This window comes from Coregonus clupeaformis, chromosome 20, assembly GCF_020615455.1.
Source record: "Coregonus clupeaformis isolate EN_2021a chromosome 20, ASM2061545v1, whole genome shotgun sequence".
NCBI lineage: Eukaryota > Metazoa > Chordata > Actinopteri > Salmoniformes > Salmonidae > Coregonus > Coregonus clupeaformis.
The window spans coordinates 4,824,949-4,847,652 of record NC_059211.1 but is presented as its reverse complement, the minus strand read 5'-3'; the positions used below and the strand labels follow the sequence as shown (position 1 = coordinate 4,847,652).

The 22,704-nt window shown below is 44.0% G+C and overlaps 1 protein-coding gene across 1 annotated transcript; it reads left to right on the top strand.

The window, feature by feature from the left end:
• Positions 1-1,353: 1,353 nt before the first annotated feature.
• LOC121533272 (programmed cell death 1 ligand 1) lies at positions 1,354-4,624 on the top strand. Its single transcript, XM_041839092.2, has 4 exons — positions 1,354-1,555; positions 1,856-1,981; positions 2,394-2,729; positions 3,200-4,624. The coding sequence occupies exons 2-4, from the start codon at positions 1,906-1,908 to the stop codon at positions 3,583-3,585; spliced, it is 798 nt and encodes a 265-aa protein (XP_041695026.2). The 5' UTR covers positions 1,354-1,555; positions 1,856-1,905; the 3' UTR covers positions 3,586-4,624.
• The last annotated feature ends 18,080 nt before the right edge of the window (positions 4,625-22,704 follow it).

Here is a 22,704-nt window from a genome sequence, read left to right as displayed (position 1 = left end):
GAGCAGAGGCATCCAAGCAGCACATTTCTATATCAACACGGCCTAATGGGGGGTACAGCACAAAAGGTCAGAGCACGTTACCACCATGTTCAATCTCAAATTTAAGCATGGTAGTGGGCTGGTGATGAAACAGCCAGAGGCTCTCTGTTCTGTAGCGGTGTATTGTATTGTTTTAGCCTTCATGTTATTAGAGCCTGCAGCGTGTTCTATGTCTTCGTTGTTGGCAGCTACTGCAGTGCTGATGTGGGAGGAGAACTGATGCCCCTAGAGCTGAGACAGTCAGCCTGAACACCCACACACACACGTATACAGAGTAGACATACATCCACACACACACACACACACACACACACAAGAGTACACCATACACAGTACATACACAGACAGAAGACCTGCAACACACACACACTTCCACACAGCAGACCACAGAGGTCCAACAGAGAGGCCAGGCCTGTGGGTCAGCCATCAGTGAGACCCTGCCAGGCTCCTCTCTCTTTGCTGTTGTCTCTCACCCTGGGGTGTTCCACTAGAGGTTATCCACAACTGAGGGGTCAAGGTATAGTCAGAAGTCAGAATTCTACATGCATATTGAGTTGCCTCACACCCACAACACTCAAGGAACACTTTGGGGGATCTGACCTATGTATGTATAAATGTTACAGCTTAAATACAAGCTCGGAGCTGGGGAAAGGCTTGTCAGGTAAAGTGATTAGTGAAAACGTCCAAGGACAAGCTGAAGGGCACTTTAGTTTTTTTTTTACTCAGGAAACAAAGTGGCATGAACACTCACTAAAGATATCTTATCTGTCTAACTGTGTGATCAAATATTATTCAAGCTAAAAGGGTTCAATTATGTTTTTGAACTTCGCAAACTCGAAAAACCTTATAACATACATTCTCAAAGATCCAGTTTCTACAGGATCATTTACACTGCATCTGTGTTTTTCACCCTTGTTCTACAACATTAATACATTTATGACAAACTGAAGATACTTGAATATGTTGTCTATGAGTGGCTATAAAGATTAAGATACCAGTCAAAACACCGTCATAAACTTTTATTACCAGATATACAGAAAAATTATATATATTTGATCATGTCTAAGTGATGACAATACGAAGGTTAACACTGAAACATATCAAGTGAAGCACTTTCTTCTTATGAATGAGACAATCACATGAGTGGGAGTGATTTCTGCAACAACACTCTCACCCCTTGATGTTGGCACCCAATCAGAGCAACATCTCCCATTACAACTTCATTGGACAGTTTCACTTGACTTATCATTAACCTATCACTCTCTATACCTCTCTCTGTAACACACACCTTCTCTCACTATCTTTCAGATCAGCAGCAAGAGGTAGTTATGAGACACACCCTTCTCAGAGATAAGTACAGCAGCCCCACAAAGCCTCCTTACTTAAGCATTAACTACCCACCCCTTGCTGAAGGAACCTACAAGGAAATATGGGAGGATTTATTTGAGAAGGAGCTCAGAAGTTATCAGAAACAGTTACTCAAAGAAGCAAGGGACAAGCAATTCTTCACATTGAGGTGAGTCAAGTTTGCTTCGGTATCTGTCAGACCTATGTCACCAGCAATATAACTTATCTAGCTGTACTTTTAAAGGCCCAGTGCAGTCAAAAACGTAATTGTCCTGTGTTTTATATAGACTGAGTGTACAAAACACCTGCTCTTTCCATGACAAACTGACCAGGTGAATACAGGTGAAAGCTATGATCACTTATTGATGTCACCCTCCTGCAAGAGGGTGATCAAATTAAGATCCTACATCTGTACTTCTCTTGTAAGGCTCAATCAGTTACATGAATGAGTGCACTGTGTTTGCAACAGGTGAAGGTGAATATCAGGTACACTGGGTGAGAGTGACATACTAGTGTAACATGACCAAGATGAAGCTGTTCACCGAGCGAACTGTGATACTTTGGCTCTGTGTTGCCGTCGCACTCACAACAGCAGGTAAGCAAATCAAGTTGAAACTTTACTTTTAAAGACACTCTTTCTTTGTCTACCGCAGTGTTTCCCAACCCTGGTCCTCGTACCTCCACAGTACATATTTTGATTGTAGCCCTGGACGAGCACAACCAGTCAATCATCATTTCTTTACAAGCTGAAGCTTGTGACTTCCAGGACTAATACACAGCCGACCATAACTACATGGTTACTGTAACAATATTTGTATTTCATGTGGCTGAGTGTCAGTCTGATTCTGCATGTCTTTGGTACTTGCCAATACAACAATGTAGCTTTGGCCCCAAACTAGTAGGCTCATAACGCAAATGGTTCAAGTCAGGAACAAGCATTAGTTGAGCACAGTCATTCCAAGAGAGCTAAGTGAAGAAACTAACTCCAATATCTCCTTAATCCACAGAGCTGGTGAAGCTAAACACTGTTGACTCTCTGATCGTGCCATGTCACCAGAGTGTCACGCTGCAATGCAGCATCTCCACCTCCCAGGAGGGGCTGTCAGTCACACACATGGCCTGGGTCCGCCAGGATGGGAAGTGCCTGTGTGATGTTAACGAGACTGGGGTGACCGGGACCCACCCAGGGAACACACCTAGTGTAATGGAGTGTAGTTATACCCCACAGACACAGCTGACCCTGACCCTGCTGCAGGTACAGCCACTGGAGCAGGGAAAGTACTTGTGCAAGCTGCGCTCCAATAAAGGGGTAAAGATGTCCACCACAACGGTGAAGCTGCAAGGTGAGTGTCCTAGCCCATTCTCACTCATGTAATACTGTCATAACCTAGACGTCTATCATGCATGTATTCCGAAGCCATTGACCAGAAGCTGGTGGAAGAAGCTATAGGAGGACTGGCTCATTGTAATGTAATGGCTGGAATGGAATAAATGAAACGGTAGTCTTGTTTGACTCCGTTCCATTAATTCCATTCCAGCCATTACATTACAATGAGCCAGACCTCCTATAGCTCCTCCCACCATTCTCCTCTGCCATTGGCATTGTGCACTGTTCGTCAATATTGCATATAGGTCAGTGGGAGCTGATGGCCATTGCTTAACTACATGGGAATTTACAGTGCCTCCACTGAGCAAAATGTATGACTAATGGTGTCAGGGGGCTTACGGAAGCACATTGCACCATTTCTCAAGAACTCTCCAACCTCAGCCATAATAATTGTGTTAAAAAAAAACTTGCTCTGTTTCCATTCAGAGTGCTACAGGACGGTCCAGCCCAGCATCAGTGATGAGGGCCCAACCTGCACCTTCACTGGGGTCTACCCTGACGGAAAGGTGCACTGGTTCCAGGGACCCAACAACGTGACTGGGGAATCTAAAATCAACACTAAACAAGTGGAGGATGGAGGGTCGTTGACTGTGACTAGTTCCCTGAAAAGAAAGACCGTCTCTGGGGAAGGGTCCTACAACTGCTCCCTGTGGATCCCCAGTACTGGAGCCTACCTGACCAGCAGTTTAGTGGTGCCAGAGCATGGTGAAGCCAGGGTTAATGTGCTCAATGCCAGCGGGGCAGGGGCCATTGGTCCTATGTGGAAACCCTGGGTGTTTCTAGTCCCCCTGAGTACTCTCTTCCTGGTGTGACGTCTTGAAAACAAACATTACTTTACTGAATCATTAACTCAAATGGACCAGGAAGCGCCAGGATCATTTAATGAATATGGAAGAGCCATTGTGTGAGGTTCCTTTCATGGTCCAAAGGTTTCCTTGGCTGCGGAGAACAAGGAAATGATGGCCAGATGAGAGAGGCTGATAACCTGGCGCAAATCAGTGTATATATAACGGGTGGAACTGTCAAACTATTGTGAATGCACCCTTGTTGGTCTGCCAGTGCCAGGTGTATTAGATTGTTAATTAAAAATGGCAAACAGCAGTAGAAACAATAACAAAGTTTACTTCCCGCCCATTTTGGTAAAAACCTGAGGGATGGGCCTGGAGAAATGTAACCACTCTCAAATTCATAGACAGAGCTGTGGATGCAAGGATTGACCATCCATGATATCAAAATGATAGTTTTAACCATGTTTTGAGGCTATATGGTGTTTTATTAAATTTACTTTGTTTACCAATATTGGTGCAAAATAAGCTTATATTTTGGGTTCTGATGGGGTACGACAGTTGAACTAAGCTCATGAGGCATTTATAAGTTATATTCTTCAAGAATTAATGGGTACATATTTTTAAAAATGGATGCAGCAACTGCTGAGTGCCCCTTTAAGGGCGTGGCCTTTTGTATAAAAGCCTTCCTATTTGTGTCAATCAGGGAGATCCCCTTACTGGTTGGCCTGCTATGGGAGGACAGGAGTGGTGGTTTAATTGACCTGATTTATTTTTTAAGCTTGAGAAATAGGAATGATTGTAAATGTAGTGTTTATTGGCGCCCATAGTCCACCTAGACACTCTCCTTCGCCCTGGGCACACCGTCTGTGAGTGTTACAACACCAATGTTTGATTGAATATGAATTGTGTGAGAAACTTCATGTTAGTAGTAATGTTTGTTTGAGAGCTCTGGCATTGCTGCTAACCATTGAAGTGTGACAGATGTGGGGAACTCTTAGAGCTGAGGATAATGTATGGAAATTGTGCATTGTGATGCTGAAACAAAAATAAATTATTGTCTGAGTCCCACGCTCCACTCCTTTTTAACCACCCTCCTGTGATCCACTAACTATGCTCTTTCATTGCAGTTCACGCCCTCTGTCTCCTTTACAACCCGTGGTGCACCTGTGTTCAGGGTCAAGCACCTCTGGCAGCACGTCCATGGCGCTGGAGTACAAGATTCAAGCTGTCGGGCCATACTAGAGTGTCTGAAGCTAGCTCACAGTGGCGTCCGTCCTAAACATTGTTTGCCCTGCGTTCAGGGTTGTCGGCTCTTTTTTGTTGTAGTTCTTGCTCTAAGCGCCACTCCCCGCTCCAGGTAGATTCCTTATAAGAATGAAATGATGTACGATGTAACTTATTCCTCTTAAAGAGACAGTAATGTGATTGTAGTCCTAGGTATTCTAATTGTCTGGTAGTGCACAAGTCACCTTCCGGGTATTTATTACTATTTATACTGGTAAACAGTTGGTTTTTGAATCTTGAAACTGAAGAATCTTGTTATTTTTTTATAGTATTGCCTCGTCCATTGCATTGCTCAATAGGTGGCCTGTCACAAACCTACCTTATACTGGTTAAGGTGTTCCCCCTCATTAACAGGAACTGTATTAGTCTGGTAGTTGCGCCATTTTAGGTATCCCTAGTCAGCAGGTGTTGCATATACACTGAGTGTACAAAACATTACGAACATGACATGGACTGACAAGGTGAAAGCTATGATCCCTTATTGATGTCACTTGTTAAATCCACTTCAATCAGTGTAGATTAATGGGAGGAGACCGGTTAAAGGCCTTTTTATGTCTTGAGACATGGATTGTGTATGTGTGCCATTCAGAGGGTGAATGGGTAAGACAAAAGATTGAAGTGCCTTTGAACCGGGTATGGTAGTAGGTGCCAGGCTCACTGGTTTGAGTGTCAAGAACTGCAACGCTGCTGGGTTTTTCACGCTCAAGTTTCCCGTGTGTATCAAGAATGGTCCACCACCCAAAGAACATTCAGCCAACTTGACACAAATGTGGAATGCTCTTGACACCTTGTTGAGTCCATGCCTTGATGAATTGAGGCTGTTCTGATGGCAAAAGGTGTACAACTCAATATTAGGAAGGTGTTCCGAATGTTTTGTACACTCAGTATACTGCACAGGTGATTTCTGAGCAAGGCTCGCTGTGTGTGTGTGCATACGATAAATTACCTTGTTTGGATCTAAAACACAATAGATGTTTAGGAGATATCGAATGCAAATACTTCAACTGGACAAAGAAATACAGGGAATACCACTGGGCAAACCGGAAAATTGTGTGTTGAATGTCGATCTCTCTTGTTGGCAAAATGTGCCCTCTGCTGGAGTTTGTCTGCTGCTGCAATTGTGGCCAACCTCACTTTCAGTATGAGTGATCAAAATACACTGACTAAATAAGAGGCTACTGTAAGAAGGGAAATGGATGCTCTGAGATATGCCCCTAAATAAGAACCTCTCTCCACATCTCATCTGGCCCTTATGGCACGTTCACATGCTAGTCGAAACTAGGAAACAAGAAAATGTCAGACTTGCCAACTGGTTATATTTATACACGTGCAGCATTCAACCAGTTAGCAAGTCGAAAATATATGTGAAAGCACCATTAGGATGGGGTCCAGGGGTTATCTACACACAGTGACCCATCTCACCCTCTTGGGCTAAGTGCATCGTTTCTCCTAACCTTTGCGCCAAAACACTTCTTCATTCATTTAAGCAAGGTTTTTGGGAGGCTTTTCAAGTCTGCCCACTTTGCTCAAATAGTCCAGCTAAAGTCAGCGCTAGATGGGGTCTGGCTTTGCTTTTAGTGAGAGGTTAAAAATGCCCTCTGTCAAGACTGGAAAATGACTTGGTCATGCTGTACTTGGAAAATTCTGTCAATGTCCTGTTAACACACACCACACCTTATCGTCACTGAGGAACCTAATAGTTCCTCATGAGCGGTGCAATGTGTACTTGGGTGTAATCATCAGTCCAAACTGTTTTGCAAGACGTTAATCAAATGCCACCACCGACTGCTTCGTTGTTGAGATTCAATGGGCACATGCACATTGTTGCCATCTTAGAGCAACAGCAATGAGCAGTCAGCGGTTGTATTTAATTAATGTTTTGCAAAACGGTTTGGACCAGTGGAGGCTCCTCAGCGGAGGAAGGGGAGGACCATCCTCAGTGAATTTCATAAAAATTGTAAAACATTGAAAAACTATACTAAATATATTCACGTCACCAAATAATTGATTATAACACACTGTTTTGCGATCAAGGTCTACAGTAGCCTCAACAGCACTCTGTAGGATAGCACCATGGTGTAGCTGGACAGCTAGATTCCGTCCTCCTCTTGGTATATTGACTTCAATACAAAACCTAGGAGGCTCTTGGTTCTCAACCGCTTCCATAGACTTACACAGTAATTATGACAACTTCCGGAGGATGTCCTCCAACCTATCAGAGCTCTTGCAGCATGAACTGACATGTTGTCCACCCAATCAAAGGATTGGAGAATGAATCTAGTACTGAAAGCATAAGCTACAGCTAGCTAGCACTGCAGTGCATAAAATGTGGTGAGTAGTTGACTCAAAGAGAGAGAAAGACAATAGTTAAACAGTTTTCTACAAATTAATTTATTCAAAAATGAAGGAGAAGCAAGAGAGAGATTTTGTCCTTTTTTTTCACTTTCTGTTTCACTTACTTAGCTAGCAAATGCAGCTGGCAAATTTAGTTACTCAAACACCCGGGCTCAAACAGAGGGATGCTATGTTAGCTAGCTGGTGATGACTATCCAACACAACACTGGAACTTTTCCAAGTCAAGGTAAGCTTTTGGTTTTATTAATTTATTGCCACAGGGGCCCGCCGGTATAACTGCTTACTGACTATACACTGTAACGTTACTGCATGATTGTAGCAGGTTTACTAACGCATTAGTTCTATTAGCTATGTTGACTAGGACGTTACTTTAGCTAATATGGGGACAACGATGTAGGATGTGTGTAGAGGTTATGACATGGTTTGGCTTGGAAACGAGACGGGGAGAAAATACCTGAATTTGTCCAATAGAAACTCTTGTTTGCATCTGTTGGGCTAATGATTACACCCTAGATAAGCTAGATGCAGGCAAGAGTGTGCAAGGTGGTATTGAATATGTCACTGTCTGTCATCTCACATTTTCCTCTCGACCTGTGTGCACCTACGTTGTAAACTTTTATTCATAGGCTAGGTTGCAGCAACCTCATGATGGGTATAGGGCAAATTTGAGTATCATGTAGTAGCCTAAACCTATCGTTGTTACATTGAACTGGTTGAATGGAATAAGAATGACAGTCATCCAACATGTAATAGAAATAAGGCCATGCTCATGAAAAAAAAATGGTCATCCCTCATCATAAACAGCACTGATCGCCACTGGTTTGGACTGATGATTACACCCAAGTACACATTGCACCGCTCATGAGGAACTATTAGGTTCCTCAATATAAAAAGTATGGATTTAAGCAAACAAAGAACTACAGAGGACAAACATTGGCGTTTCATAATTCTATTTTTTTGAAGTATTGACCTTGGGCGAATCAATGTAGTCGGAGCTAGATTCCACAAAGCCTGGTCTCGGCTCCACGCCTTTAATGAAGGTTATAAACTTCATTCACCGTGGAGTTTAGTCCGCTACTGAAATGTCTGTCTTTCTGGTTGATTTCTGTTCAGAGTAAGAGCAGCATTTCAACCACCTCCACTTTCCACCACAAGAGGGGGAGAGTGACGCACTGATCATGAGAGAGCGTGAGTATCGGTTTGCCTGAGTAAATTCAACCATATACAGTATACCAGGACTACAATCCTCTATAAAGTGCTATGTAGTGCGCTAGTGAATAGGGTGCCATTTGGGACACACAAATATTCCCCATATCATCTCTTAGCCGTGATTACAAAATGCCTCAGGAGTGTAGGGAGAGATGGAAACTTACATACCACAGAGGAATAACTTCAGGCAGTGTGTCACACACCCACATAGTGGATCCCCACCAGTGGCGGCTGGTGGGAGGAGCTTTAGGAGGACATGCTCATTGTAATGGCTGAAATGGAATAAATGGAACGGTATCAAACACATCAAACATATGGGACCACATGACTCAGTTCCGTTTATTCCACTCCAACCATTACAATGAGCCAGTCCTCCTATAGCTCCTCCCACCAGCCTCCACTGATCCCCACAGTACCATGGGGGGCCTATTCAATCAAAACTGTTTAAAGATAACATTTTCTTGAGTGCATCAGAACACATTTGCAGGATGCTGTAAGAAGAATTACATGCTTGACTTTGTGGTTACTTACAGAGTTTGATTGAAAAGAGCTCCTGTGGATGCATGTCATCCTACAGTCTGTTACCATGAAAAACCACACTGTGATTCGACACTAGATAACCCCCTTCCTCTCTATCTGAAATGTCTTGCTTGTCTTGTTACATCACCACACTAGTGTCTGTTTGAAGATGTTCCGGATCCCTCTCTTGAAAACACTACAAACCCAAGCCAGCAGAAAAAAGTAGGGGGATTGAAAGAGTTCAGTGAAGTGGTTAGCCATAGCAACTTTGATCTCTGTCTCAATACACACACACACACACACACACTTTACATCCATCACACACAGACCCAACTCAGAGAACACAGTGGGGAATGCAGCACCGTTGCCATGGGGACTGGAAGCCTTCCGATGCCTCTCTGCCACACACACACACACTGAGAGGGGCCTGGCTGTGTGTTCCTCTCGCTGGCCAATTAGCCTAGCCACTGTTATCTCCCCTCAGAGTGGTTTACATTACAACCCTGACAGCCTGCTAGCCAATGGTCAGGTGAGCTGTCCTATCCACAGCTGGCCATGTCAACATGGTGAGGAGGGCCATTCTGTCAACACAGGCCTGGGATTTATGTAAAGAGCAGGTAAGTGGGTTTCCTAACGCTAAAATGGCAGTTGGCTTTGAGACTAATTGACTTGGGAGGGATGAGGAAAGGAGAATAAAAGTGAGAAGTGACATTGATTTGTTATTGAAAATGGGCATACAATTATTATGACACTGTTTCTCTCCAGATTATTATGGCCTTCAAATGGCAAAGAAAAATAAGTACAAGTTCAATGAAAGGGCATAATGGGAATCGGGAATCTTTTCTGTTGTGAATCTCATGGAGACAGACTTTATTATGTGTACTCTATGCAGACAGAAGGATAATCATATATTCTGTGCTTATATAGCCCAGGAAATCAATAATGTGAATAACATCGCTGAACGGCGTCTTGCTGGAGCTACTTTGATGTAAACAGCAAGGCGTTGAGATGCTAGCTCTGCTTGACACTGGAGGTTACAGTGTCAGAATGGGGAAGAAAATCTTCCATCAAAGCAAAAAGCTTCAATGTACTGAACCCTCCGTGCTCTGTTGACACCATTCTTCTTCGTATCGTTTGATATAGTCTAGGATTAGCAAGAGAGCAGAGGCAAAGTCTTTTGAAGATAAAGAAACAAGACCAAAACAATTGCATAAGACTTGTATAACTGACACAGATGGCTACATCTCCACACAACAAGCGGAGCTACCAGCTTTATGAGTGAGGACAGAGGACAGGTGTGCTCTGCCCTAGCATCCCCATGAGCATGCACGCATCCACACATCCTCCCTTTCCAATTCTCCCTTGAAAAAAGATAATCTAATTTTTAATGGGAAAGTGGTCCATTCTAAAGAAGACCGATCAGGCACGACAGAGTGTCCAAACACTGTGCAGCTGTACCATAGGGCCAGAAACAGGAGACCTGGGTCGTATTCGTTAGGACAAAATGAGCATTTCTTATTGGACCAAATCCAAGTAGTCCCTCCCTGTTTCAGTCTGTTTCCTTCCGTTTGGTACCTAATGAATACCACCCAGAGGGACTGTCAACAACATTTGCCACAAGCTGTTCAACCCCCTGAATGTCACCTCAACTCAACTCCCAGAATAGGTGGATGTACCAATGCACCAAGTCACACCTTAAACCCCCATTCACACCAAGCTGTCTGAGATTGTCCATGTTCTCATTCCCTCATTGGAACAGAGATGTTTGTTCTAATCTGGTTGCCACGCCCATTTATGTCCATCCACATCATTTGGATCAGAGTGTTAGGCGATAGAAGTAGAACTGGAGTTCTGTGGTGTGAGTGAGCTGTCAGGTAGTAGAGGCACAGCATGTACATTTGGGCTTTGTTGCCACGGGAGACCACACACGGTTGGCCATACTGAAAATCAGTGTTGATGAATACTGCTCTGTCTGCATTTTTCATCTGATATGTAACATGCATATCCTTCTAAAAGCATTGTTTTGTCATGTGACTGTTTAAAGCCCCCATGCAGTCTTTGTAATTGTATTTTTAAATCATCCCTGTCTGTCTAATAAATCACTGTGTGTGTTTATTTAATGAAAATAACGTACTTCCCTGAGCCTCCTTTGGCCATTGATTGTGTGGGCATTAGGAAACAAATTTGAAGATATTTACATAAGCAGCCCTGATTGGCTGATAGGATGGTCTAGAGCCCATCCTCTTATTCAGATGAACAGTCATTGGTCAATTATATTCAGATCACATGATGATGTGGGCCAAACGTTCATCCCACCTGAACAGGCTAAAATTCCAGGCATTTGTTTTTCAAACAGCTCTTACACAAAAAGGGCATTAATAATAATTTGTGTTATTTCGACCTCATAGTGTGGAAATATCAATAAAAAAACAGGACATTTTAAGAATGACACCAATTAATTGTCTGACTATTGACAATATAGTGCATTAGCTACAGTATAGTTCTATGATTGTGTTATTATATTGGAGCTTCTTATCTACGGTGACTAACACGTCAACACCACAGCGTGCCTTGCAACGTGTTATGATTCATTTCTGCAGCAGCTGGGCACACATGGCATAATTCAGGTTAAGTGCCAGGCTGAAGGATGCCCATCATGCTTATGAGTGCCAGTAGGCCAACACCGGTGTCCACACTGTCTACACTTTAAAAACTCACACTAAAACACGGACAAAGTAGACTAAACACTGTGTCCACAATAACACAAACACAATAACACTCCCATGAGTGCAAGTAGGGCAACACCAGTATACGCAGTGTCCACACGGACACTACCACTAACCTACTTACACAATAACACACTGGTACACAGAAGCACAGAATCCACTGCAGTTTACTGGGTTGATATTGGATGGGTTGACAGCTGTCCAGTGTGTATGCCTCTCTGCTGTTCTGGGTCATAAACATATGGAAATGGGAGCAAGTCATCCCTCAAATCCGTTTTTAGATAGTTATATATCTTGTGGTAATCAAGGAAAGATTTGTTTTTAAAATACAGGATTTATATCTGTTGTCCTTGGATAAGAACCAATTTGTCATGTACTCAAACCCACCATGAGAGAATCATATCCAAATCCCTGTTTATGTCCAACTGTGGCATTCCACGTGTACCCCACCTGCTAATGCAATGAACGCTCCTGTCTTTTCTGTTGAATATCAAACTGTTTTGATCAATGCCATACAGATCACAGGTTGGTGGCACCTTAATTGGGGAGAAGGGGCTCGTGGTAATGACTAGAGCGGAATCAGTGGAATGGTATCAACTACATCAAACACATGGTTTCCAGGTTTTTGATGCCATTCCATTTACTCTGTTCTGGCCATTATTATGAGCCGTTCTCCCCTCAGCAGCCTCCACTGATACAAATATATTATTTAATATAAATAACGAAGTAGCTTATTGCAGAATTGTGCAGAATGCACATGGCAATGACTGAGTCCTGCTCAATTGCACCAATAAACAGCAAGCCTCATGGGTACAATCTCTATATATGGATTAACCAAGGCTGAATCAAGCACCATTAAAATAAAATACTTAGGCTGCATTGATCCCGTATGAATCGATACACCTGCTCTGCACACTAACTGTTACCTAACACACAGACCCATGAGAACACACGCACACACGCTCTCACAGCAAGATACACAATGAATGAGCTCATATCAAACAGCATCTCTCTCTACCTCTCCATTAAAGAGCAAACTTCTAGATTAATCTTGCCTCAACAATTCCTAGTTCCAAGAAAAATGGACCAAACTATGAAGAATCTACAGTAATGTATGTCTGTGGCTTTCTGCTCCTTCAAATCAAAGACCCAACCGCCGTCCTCTTCATGTGGGCAGATGAGTCAATAGCCCTGCCGGTGCTGGCTTGAATGGTGACATGTGGTCAATGTATACACAGAGTACACAGAGAATAGGCCTGCAGATGGATCTCATTAGGGAAGACCCCCACACCTTTCCCATGCACCACTGCGACGGCCATTTCCTCCTCATCAAAGGGGGAGGCGGTTAAGTAACCTATGTTGCTGTGTTTATGTAACACCAGGCAACCCAGCCCTCCTCCCCCTCCTCACATTCTGGGTTGTCTTGAGAGCACTGAGAGCATATTTCTCTGGTATTGTTGTATTGATGCGCCTAGTCTCCTCCATTAGGCCTGAGTGCTCTGCAGCGAGAGAGAGAGAGAGAGAGAGAGAAGAAAGAGAGAGAGAGAGAGAGAGAGAGAGAGAGACAGAGACAGAGACAGAGACAGAGACAGAGACAGAGACAGAGACAGAGACAGAGAGAGAGAGACAGAGAGAGAAGTGCCAGTCACTATTATAAAGAGTAAGGTGGACAGGCTTAGATAGATAGACTTCAGCCAGTTTAGAAACAGTCATCCGACTGTGAAGCCAGTTATCAGACTGATGGGGCCAACCCTTCAGACTCTGGCCCATGGGCTGAGGGCGACACACATACACACACGCTCACACACAGTGTGTGTGGTGTTTGGGACTACTGTATGGTAAATACAGTGGGAGGCCCATTGAAGAGTAGAGAGTCCCTGAAATGGAGTGGAAGGGCGTGAAGGAGGAAGGATTGTTGGGTGTTTACCCTCATATTCAACCCCTTCTTAGGCCTGGGCTCCTCTATCTTGCTGGGCAAATGTGGGGGAAGAGGCAGCAACAGTCACTTAGAGTTTCTCAACCTCTGAGTGCTCCAATGGTTGCATAATTGCGTTCCAGCCCAGCACTAACACACGTGATTCAAATAGAAATCCAATATGGATGGTGTTAAGAGATAGATGGGGGGTTGAATGGAGTTGAAGGATGGGACTAATAACAACTAACAATAACTAATAATAACAAGATAACTAATAATGTAAGCATACTGTGTCCCTAATAAGTATATAGGTTATAGGTTGAGAGCTTTTGTGAAAGAGCACAGTTAGAAAGATATGGCATATAGAAGCAAACCAGATGGACATCATGAAAATGATCGGAGAGGTTGAGGGTAGAGGAAGTTCAGGAGTAAAAACAAACAAAATATAATTATTGTAAAATTGACTGTGTCCATACAATGTATATAGTATGTATAAGCTGGAAGTAGAGGCCTAAGCATTGTTGTTCACTAGTTTACTCTAATTAGGGAAGGGGTGGTGGGGTTGGAAATAATAAAGGGAAACATATTTTTAAAAAAGGATATGTATATGTATGTATATATGTATATATGTATGTATGTGTATATATATATATATATATATATATATATATATACACAGTATCTCACGAAAGTGAGTACACCCCTCACATTTTTGTAAATATTTGAGTTTATCTTTTCATGTGACAACACAGAAGAAATGACACTTTGCTACAATGTAAAGTAGTGACTGTACAGCTTGTATAACAATATAAATTTGCTGTCCCCTCAAAATAACTCAACACACAGCCATTAATGTCTAAACCGCTGGCAACAAAAGTCAGTACACCCCTAAGTGAAAATGTCCATATTGGGCCCAAAGTGTCAATATCTTGTGTGGCCACCATCATTTTCCAGCACTGCCTTAACCCTCTTGGGCATGGAGTTCACCAGAGCTTCACAGGTTGCCACTGGATTCCTCTTCCACTCCTCCATGACGACATCATGAAGCTGGTGGATGTTAGAGACCTTGCACTCCTCCACCTTCAGTTTGAGGATGCCCCACAGATGCTCAATAGGGTTTATGTCTGGAGACATGCTTGGCCAGTCCATCACCGTTACCCTCAGCTTCTTTAGCAAGCCAGTGGTCGTCTTGTAGGTGTGTTTGGGGTCGTTATCATGTTGGAATACTGCCCTGCGGCCCAGTCTCCGAAGGGAGGGGATCATGCTCTGCTTCAGTATGTCACAGTACATGTTGGCATTCATGGTTCCCTCAATGAACTGTAGCTCCCCAGTGCCATGACACTCCCACCACCATGCTTGACTGTAGGCAAGACACACTTGTCTTTGTACTCCTCACCTGGTTGGCGCCACACATGCTTGACACCATCTGAACCAAATAAGTTTATCTTGGTCTCATCAGACCACAGGACATGGTTCCAGTAATCCATGTCCTTAGTCTGCTTGTCTTCAGCAAACTGTTTGCGGGCAATCTTGTGCATCATCTTTAGAAGAGGCTTCCTTCTGGGACGACAGCCATGCAGACCAATTTGATGCAGTGTGCGGCGTATGGTCTGAGCACTGACAGGCTGACCCCCCACCCCTTCAACCTCTGCAGCAATGCTGGCAGCACTCATACGTCTATTTCCCAAAGACAACCTCTGGATATGACGCTGAGCACGTGCACTCAACTTCTTTGGTCGACCATGGCGAGGCCTGTTCTGAGTGGAACCTGTCCTGTTAAACCGCTGTATGGTCTTGGCCACCGTGCTGCAGCTCAGTTTCAGGGTCTTGGCAATCTTCTTATAGCCCAGGCCATCTTTATGTAGAGCAACAATAATTTTTTTCAGATCCTCAGAGAGTTTTTTGCCATGAGGTGCCATGTTGAACTTCCAGTGACCAGTATGAGGGAGTGTGAGAGCGATGACACCAAATTTAACACACCTGCTCCCCATTCACACCTGAGACCTTGTAACACTAACGAGTCACATGACACCGGGGGAGGGAAAATGGCTAATTGGGCCCAATTTGGACATTTTCACTTAGAGTGATACTCACTTTTGTTGCCAGCGGAGACATTAATGGCTGTGTGTTGAGTTATTTTGAGGGGACAGCAAATTTACACTGTTATACAAGCTGTACACTCACTACTTTACATTGTAGCAAAGTGTCATTTCTTCAGTGAAAAGATATACTCAAATATTTAAAAAAAGTGAGCGGTGTACTCACTTTTGTGAGATACTGTATATATATATATATATATATTATATATATATATATATATATATATATATATATATATATATATATATTTGAGAGAAAAAAAACATATGGGGGATTGGAAGTGATGCAGACAATTACACTGATGGAAGTTACAATCTATCTGCAATATTAAAGCTGATCTACCCCCTAAATAATAATAATACGTTTTAAAAAATGCACGTGATTCAATTAATCAAAGGCTTGAAGATTAGTTGAGTAGTAGAATCGGGCGTGATATTGCTGGGATATTGCTGGGCGGCTGGTAGCCTAGCTGTGAAGAGCGTTGGGCCAGAAACCAAAAAGTTGCTGGTTTGAATCCCCGAGCCGACTAGGTGAAAAATCTGTCAATGTGCCCCTGAGCAAGGCACTTAACCCTAATTGCACCTGTAAGTTGCTCTGGATAAGAGCATCTACTAAAATGTAAATGTAACTAAAAAGGTGCAACTCTGGGATACACCAAGGCTGGATTTCAAATTAACTGCCTCAGATGTTAATGAAGTGTTCATAAGTTGTCAGTGCAGCATGTCACATTCAAGGGGATAACCTGTGATGATGTTAGTCAAGTGTTGACAGTCACAAGTCTATTTCTGTATGCATATCTAAAGTGTGGATACCTAAAGTGTGCTACAATATAGTCCACAATATTAGGCTGGGTATCTGTATAGCACTTTGTGACAACTGCTAATGTAAAAGGGCTTTATAAAATACATTTGATTGATTGAGTAAACTGCTCTGTAACTAGTGTTTAATTTGGAAGCAACCAGTGTTCCCTCTAATTTTTTTCACCACTGAGCAAATTTCAGGTCTGCTGAGCGCAAACTTTAACATGAAAATTCTGTGCAACTTCCAGCGCGCGTTTACTGTGCACACTGAGGCTGTACCAGCTTTAAGTTATAGTTTTAACAGTGGCCAAGTAGGCTGTTGTGGCTACTTGATCATAATGTAGGCCTACCAGAGTGGCCTACCATCAAAAACAACGGATAAAATGCATCCCATAACATTTTAACATTGAAAAAGCTGTTCTATCATTTAGCCTACAGTAGCAGCCAATGTGTGGTGTTCAATGTAGGCCTACATTCCATGAGACCTTTGAAAAAAACATGCAGGACTTGACATTAACCTGTTTATCCACTTGTCCTTCAGACAAGGAGGTGACTGAAAATGTTGTTGTGTTGTTTGATGCAATAAACCACTTTACAAAATAAAATGCATTATTATTCCCATACCATTATTACAGAGAATCAGACAAATTATGCTAACCTCTGCCTATTGGCTACTTAGATTATTCAAGCCTGTCTCAAAATACAACACTGCCCCTTTAAGACATAAAAAAGCTCTTTACCTGACTTGCTTTTTGAAGATGTCTAGAAATGTACACGTTTTGTGCTTTTGTAGGAAGCATTCACTCCCCCATTGCTGACTACAAATTATCTATAACTGGGCTAATAACTCACTAACTAGCAAAGGATATGAACAAAATGTGCACACATCTACTCACGACCACATCTGTAAACACAGTCCAGTTCAAAGTAAATGGCACAGATCCATATATGACAATGGTCTATTTGCATGTAGGCCTACTGCACCTCTGATTGGTTATGCCGCACAGGCCTGTGTAGAGTATGGGCTGAGTTGTGCACAATAGAATCCTACTCCGATGCGTTCTGCCTACAACAAAATCTCTTGCATAGTTCGTTTTGTTTTGGTATGTTGCATTGAAATTGGCTAATATTGTTCATTCAGTCACAATTGCCACAGTAAAGAGAAATGTTGATAATGTTAACTAACAGGGAAAACTAGAAAGTTGAGTGAAGTTCAATCTCATGCTTCTCTCAGTGGGCTGATAGTTGTTCTGTGCTCTGCACAGAGCTGCACGGCAGTCTCGGGCTACTGCGCGCCCGCCCACAGTTTAGAGGGAACATTGGAAGCAACTACCTGTTATGTACCCAGAACACAGACACCGTCTGTTCATTTTGACACTGGACTTGTGGAAACACACCCACATTAAGCCTTCCGACTGTCTGCAAACACAGACTAAAAACCCACAATGCATTTGGAAAGAGAGACAGCATGAGCCAGCAAGACGCCTGGAACCCAAATCTGGTTAAATCAATATTGGACAGAGAGAACAGCTGAAGGTCTGTATCTCAAGCCTTTGTCTCAACTGTTAGTCAGTTCCTGTCACGGTCGTTGAAGAACGGGTCAGACCAAGGCGCAGCGTGAAAAGCATACATGTTTATTAAACAATAAACATACAACAAAACAATAAACAACGAAACTTGACGTCGGAAGGCTATACACTAACAAGCCAAACACCGAACACAAACAAGATCCCACAACACAGACAGGAAAACTGGCTGCCTAAGTATGATCCCCAATCAGAGACAACGAGCGACAGTTGCCTCTGATTGGGAATCACACCCGGCCAAACATAGAAATACAAACATAGAATCCCCCACATTGAAAAACACACACACATATTCACACCCTGACCAAACTAAAGGTCAGGGTGTGACAGTCCCCCAAAAGGTGCGGACTCCGGCCGCCAAAACCTGACTTAACAGGGAGGGTCCGGGTGGGCTTCCAGCCTCGGTGGCGGCTCCGGCTCGGGCTTGACGTCTCCTCCCTTACTGACTCCGCGTTGCACCCCTGGACCGGTCTGGACCTCAACGCGGAGCTTCCCCTCTCAGTCCTCCCACGATGCACCGATCCCTGTCTGGACCCTGGTGTGGGAGACTCCGAACCTAGAGAGGGGCTGACGTCTGGACCCGGTGGAGCCACTGACCGGAGCTGGCTTGGGCACCGGTGGAGCGGACTGCTCTGGCTCCAGAGTGGAATCGTTGACCGGAGCTGGACTAGGCAACGGTGGAGCAGACTGCTCTGGCTCCGGAGTGGAGCAGCTGTCCGGTGCTGGACCAGGCACCGGTGGAACAGGCACAGGCCGTGCCGGACTGGAAACACGCACCACAGGTCTGGTGCGAGGAGCAGGCATGGGCCAGACCAGACTGGGAATACGCACCACTGGTCTGGTGCGAGGAGCAGGAACGGGCCGGGCCGGACTGGGAACCAGCGCTGGAGGTCTACGACTGTATCCGTCCTTTACACTCTGCGCCCCGTCCTCCTCCAGTGAGGACTCCTCCTTGAGCCCCCACGAGTGCAGTGGTCGGGGCTCCTCTCTGTCGATCCCCGACCACCCTTTTAGACCACCCAACATTTTTTATTGGGGCTGTCTCTCCTTCTCCACCCTGATCCCTTTCAGGGCCTCCATCTGCTTGGCCAGATCCTCTCTTATCTCCCTCCAAGTCCATAATCTCTGCTTCTCCTGGGCACGCTGCTTGGTCCATTGGTGGTGGGATCTTCTGTCACTGTCGTTGAAGAACGGATCAGACCAAGGCGCAGCGTGAAATGCATACATGTTTATTAAACAATAAACATACAACAAAACAATAAATAACGAAACGTGACGTCGGAAGACTATACACTAACAAGCCAAACACCGAACACAAACAAGATCCCACAACACAGGCAGGAAAACTGGCTGCCTAAGTATGATCCCCAATCAGAGACAACGAGCAACAGCTGCCTCTGATTGGGAATCACACCCGGCCAAACATAGAAATACAAACATAGAATCCCCCACATAGAAAAACACAAACACATATTCACACCCTGACCAAACTAACTAGAGTCTATAGGTCAGGGTGTGACAGTTCCAGTGTTATTTTGTTATCTCATGTGCTGACTGAGAAGAAGTATGTATAAACATTGTACAACAAAAGTAACATTTATACATCAATAAATATGTTAATCCAAAAGGTGTGAATACATCTTGATGATACCTGAGCATATGTTGGATTAAAAGAGATATCATATATAGTACTAGTATTATCAACATCCACTAAGGATTGAATAGCTATAGCTTCAGCATGTTTATTAATTATCTCTACCACAGTACCAGGCATTGTACTGGGAGTTAAAACGCAGGCACACAGTCAGGAAAGTTAAGGACTGCTTAATCCTGCATTAGCTGAAGCCTTACATGGATAGATACATTGTGTGTGTCTCAAGTGGCACCCTATTCCCTATATAGTGCACTACTTTTGTCCAGGGTCCATAGGGAATAGGGTGCCATTTAGGACACCATCAATGTCCTAAAAGGAATCAAAGCAATACAGCCCCAATTGATTAGAATAAATAAGGACCTGTGGTGCCGTTGGGAACATGCATGTTGGGCGACAGCTAAGGACAGCTAAAGGAGAGCTGAAGGGGGTTTCTTGTTATTGGGTCACAGTGACCCTCTTCATAAACATTTGAGGCACAATCAATCAATCAACACCCCGCTCCTCTTCCCCAAAATAGTTTGAAGCTATCAGATTGAATTAGAGAGGCCTCGGAAAGGAGGGCATAGTGAAAAGATCGTAGCAACGACAAGTGGTTCCTTCATCATTTTTTCGGAGAGATCTCAGCAGTGCTCACTATTGAGTTTTATTGACATTCATCTCAGCAGTCAAATTTGATTGATGTTTTTAGAACATGCACAGTGATGGTGGGTGGATAGTGGTGTGCGAGTGCATGAGTACATGTGTACCCATGTAACAGGGTGCATTCCGTTCTGCCCCGAGCTGGAATCAAACCAGCAACCTTCTGCACAACAACACACAACTCAAGGCCAATTGCTTAGCCAAGAGAGCAAGTGATTTGTCCATCACTTTGTGAGCGACCGTTGGCTTTAGAGCACAGGGAAGGTGGCTTTAGATCACGTGAACACATGCATTACCAGCTCACAGCTCATGACTCATTCTTTCGTAAGAGTCATTAACATAATTAATGTAACATGTTTACTAACTCTAAAAACAGAGGGCAACAGTGGTCAACCACAGGAGGTTGGTGGCACCTTAATTGGGGAGGATGGGCTCGTGGTAATGGCTGGTACAGAATTATTGGAATAGTATCAAATACATCAAACACATGGTTTCCATGTGTTTGATACCATTCCATTTGCTCCGTTCCAGCCATTATAATGAGCCGTCCTCCCATCAGCAGCCTCCACTGTGGTCAACCCACACATGCTGATGGCCTTTCACCCTGGATGAGGGATGGTATGGGGTGGATGATTGGTATGGACCTGCTTCAGTAATCCATACACTCAATCTCCCTTGCATGGCATTGGGGACAGGTGGGTAGAAGGGGAACAGGTGCAGCTTCTGTAGATGGGCACGGTAGAGTGGTGGTAGAGGCTTTTGTCTGACTCCTGGGCTGATGACAGATGTGCAGTGTTTTGGCACGAGAGAAAGGCAGGACAGACACACTCTGAACCTCACCCCAGACTCACCCCTGACTCAAAGCCAGGTTAGTCCCACAGGGATAACAAACACACAGCACTATTCCAACTGCTAAAAACTGTACACACCATTAAGACACCATTAGGCAGCAATAGCATGAATGTGGATGGAAGGAGATGAACTGCACAATGTGCATCAGGTATTGTATCTTGGCCCAAACTTGGCATTGTAAACTTGGCATGGTAACCTCCTCTTAATTAACCGTCAACTGGCTGGAGGTAAAAGTTGCCCCTAACCACATACCTAAAAAGCCCTCTAATAGACATCACTGCTCTCACTGCAACATAACAACCAGGCAATTACATGCAATTCTGGTAATAACACGTTGTGATGGCACAGCACGAGCAGCAAATATACAGAACAAATAAATGATAATCATTTGTAAACCCAGGCTGCTTTCAAAGGTCAAGTAAGGGAGGAGGACATATGAAAGTGTAGCACAAGAGTTATTCCTTAGTCCATTTTCAGAGTGGTGCCCCGGTCAGCTATGCTCTGTACATAGAAACAGTGTTGTTTACTCTGCCTCTACTCTCTATTCAATCATCATTTGAGCTAATGAAGGGGTTGTGCTCCAGGTCTCTCTGGCCAGATGGGTTTGTGTTTCACTTTGCCAATCCACTTGCCCGTTTAAGGAGCTGGCTTGGTGCTCCTGGTATCGCCATGGAGACTGGCAGTAGTGGTGAGAGAGAGTTGAGATGAAAGGATAAAGGAGGGACAGTGCCGGTCAGTAGAGCCAAATGTGGTGTCAAAGCCTGAATCAAAACACACATTGACTTGGACACTATGAACACAACTAAGACAAAACTTTGAATTTTCATTGATTTAAAAGGAGTAACCAGATTTCCAGGTCAAAAATAGCGTTGTTCTTGCACTACAATAATGTTTGAATGACTGTGCAATGTTTTAGTTTAACAAGACAATTGTCTAATTGGCTGTATTTCTACACAAAACATGATTCAAGGGCCTTGCGAGTGGCACAGCGGTCTAAGGCACTGCATCGCAGTGCTTGAGGCATCACTACAGACCCAGGTTTGACCGGGAGACCCATGAGGTGGCGCACAATTGGCCCTGCGTCGTCCAGGTTAGGGGAGGGGTTGGTCGGCCGGGATGTCCTTGTCCCATCGTGCTCCAGCGACTCCTGTGGCGGGATGGGCGCATGCACACTGACACAGTAGCCAGTTGGACGGTGTTTCCTCCGACACATTGGTGCGGCTGGCTTCCGGGTTAAGTGAGCAGTGTGTCAAGAAGCAGTGCGGCTTGGCAGGGTCGTGTGTGAGTTGCAGCGATGGGACAAGACTGTAACTACCAATTGGGGAGAAAAAGGGGTGAGAAATAAATAAATATATGATTCAAAAACAACAAATACTATAGCAAACAGTAGGGAATAACAATCCTGTACTCGCAAGTCTGACACACGACCTCAATCCGATAAATCAATTTCTTGGATGTATGCCATGGTATGCTTTCCAATGATTATATAGCGACAATATAGCTG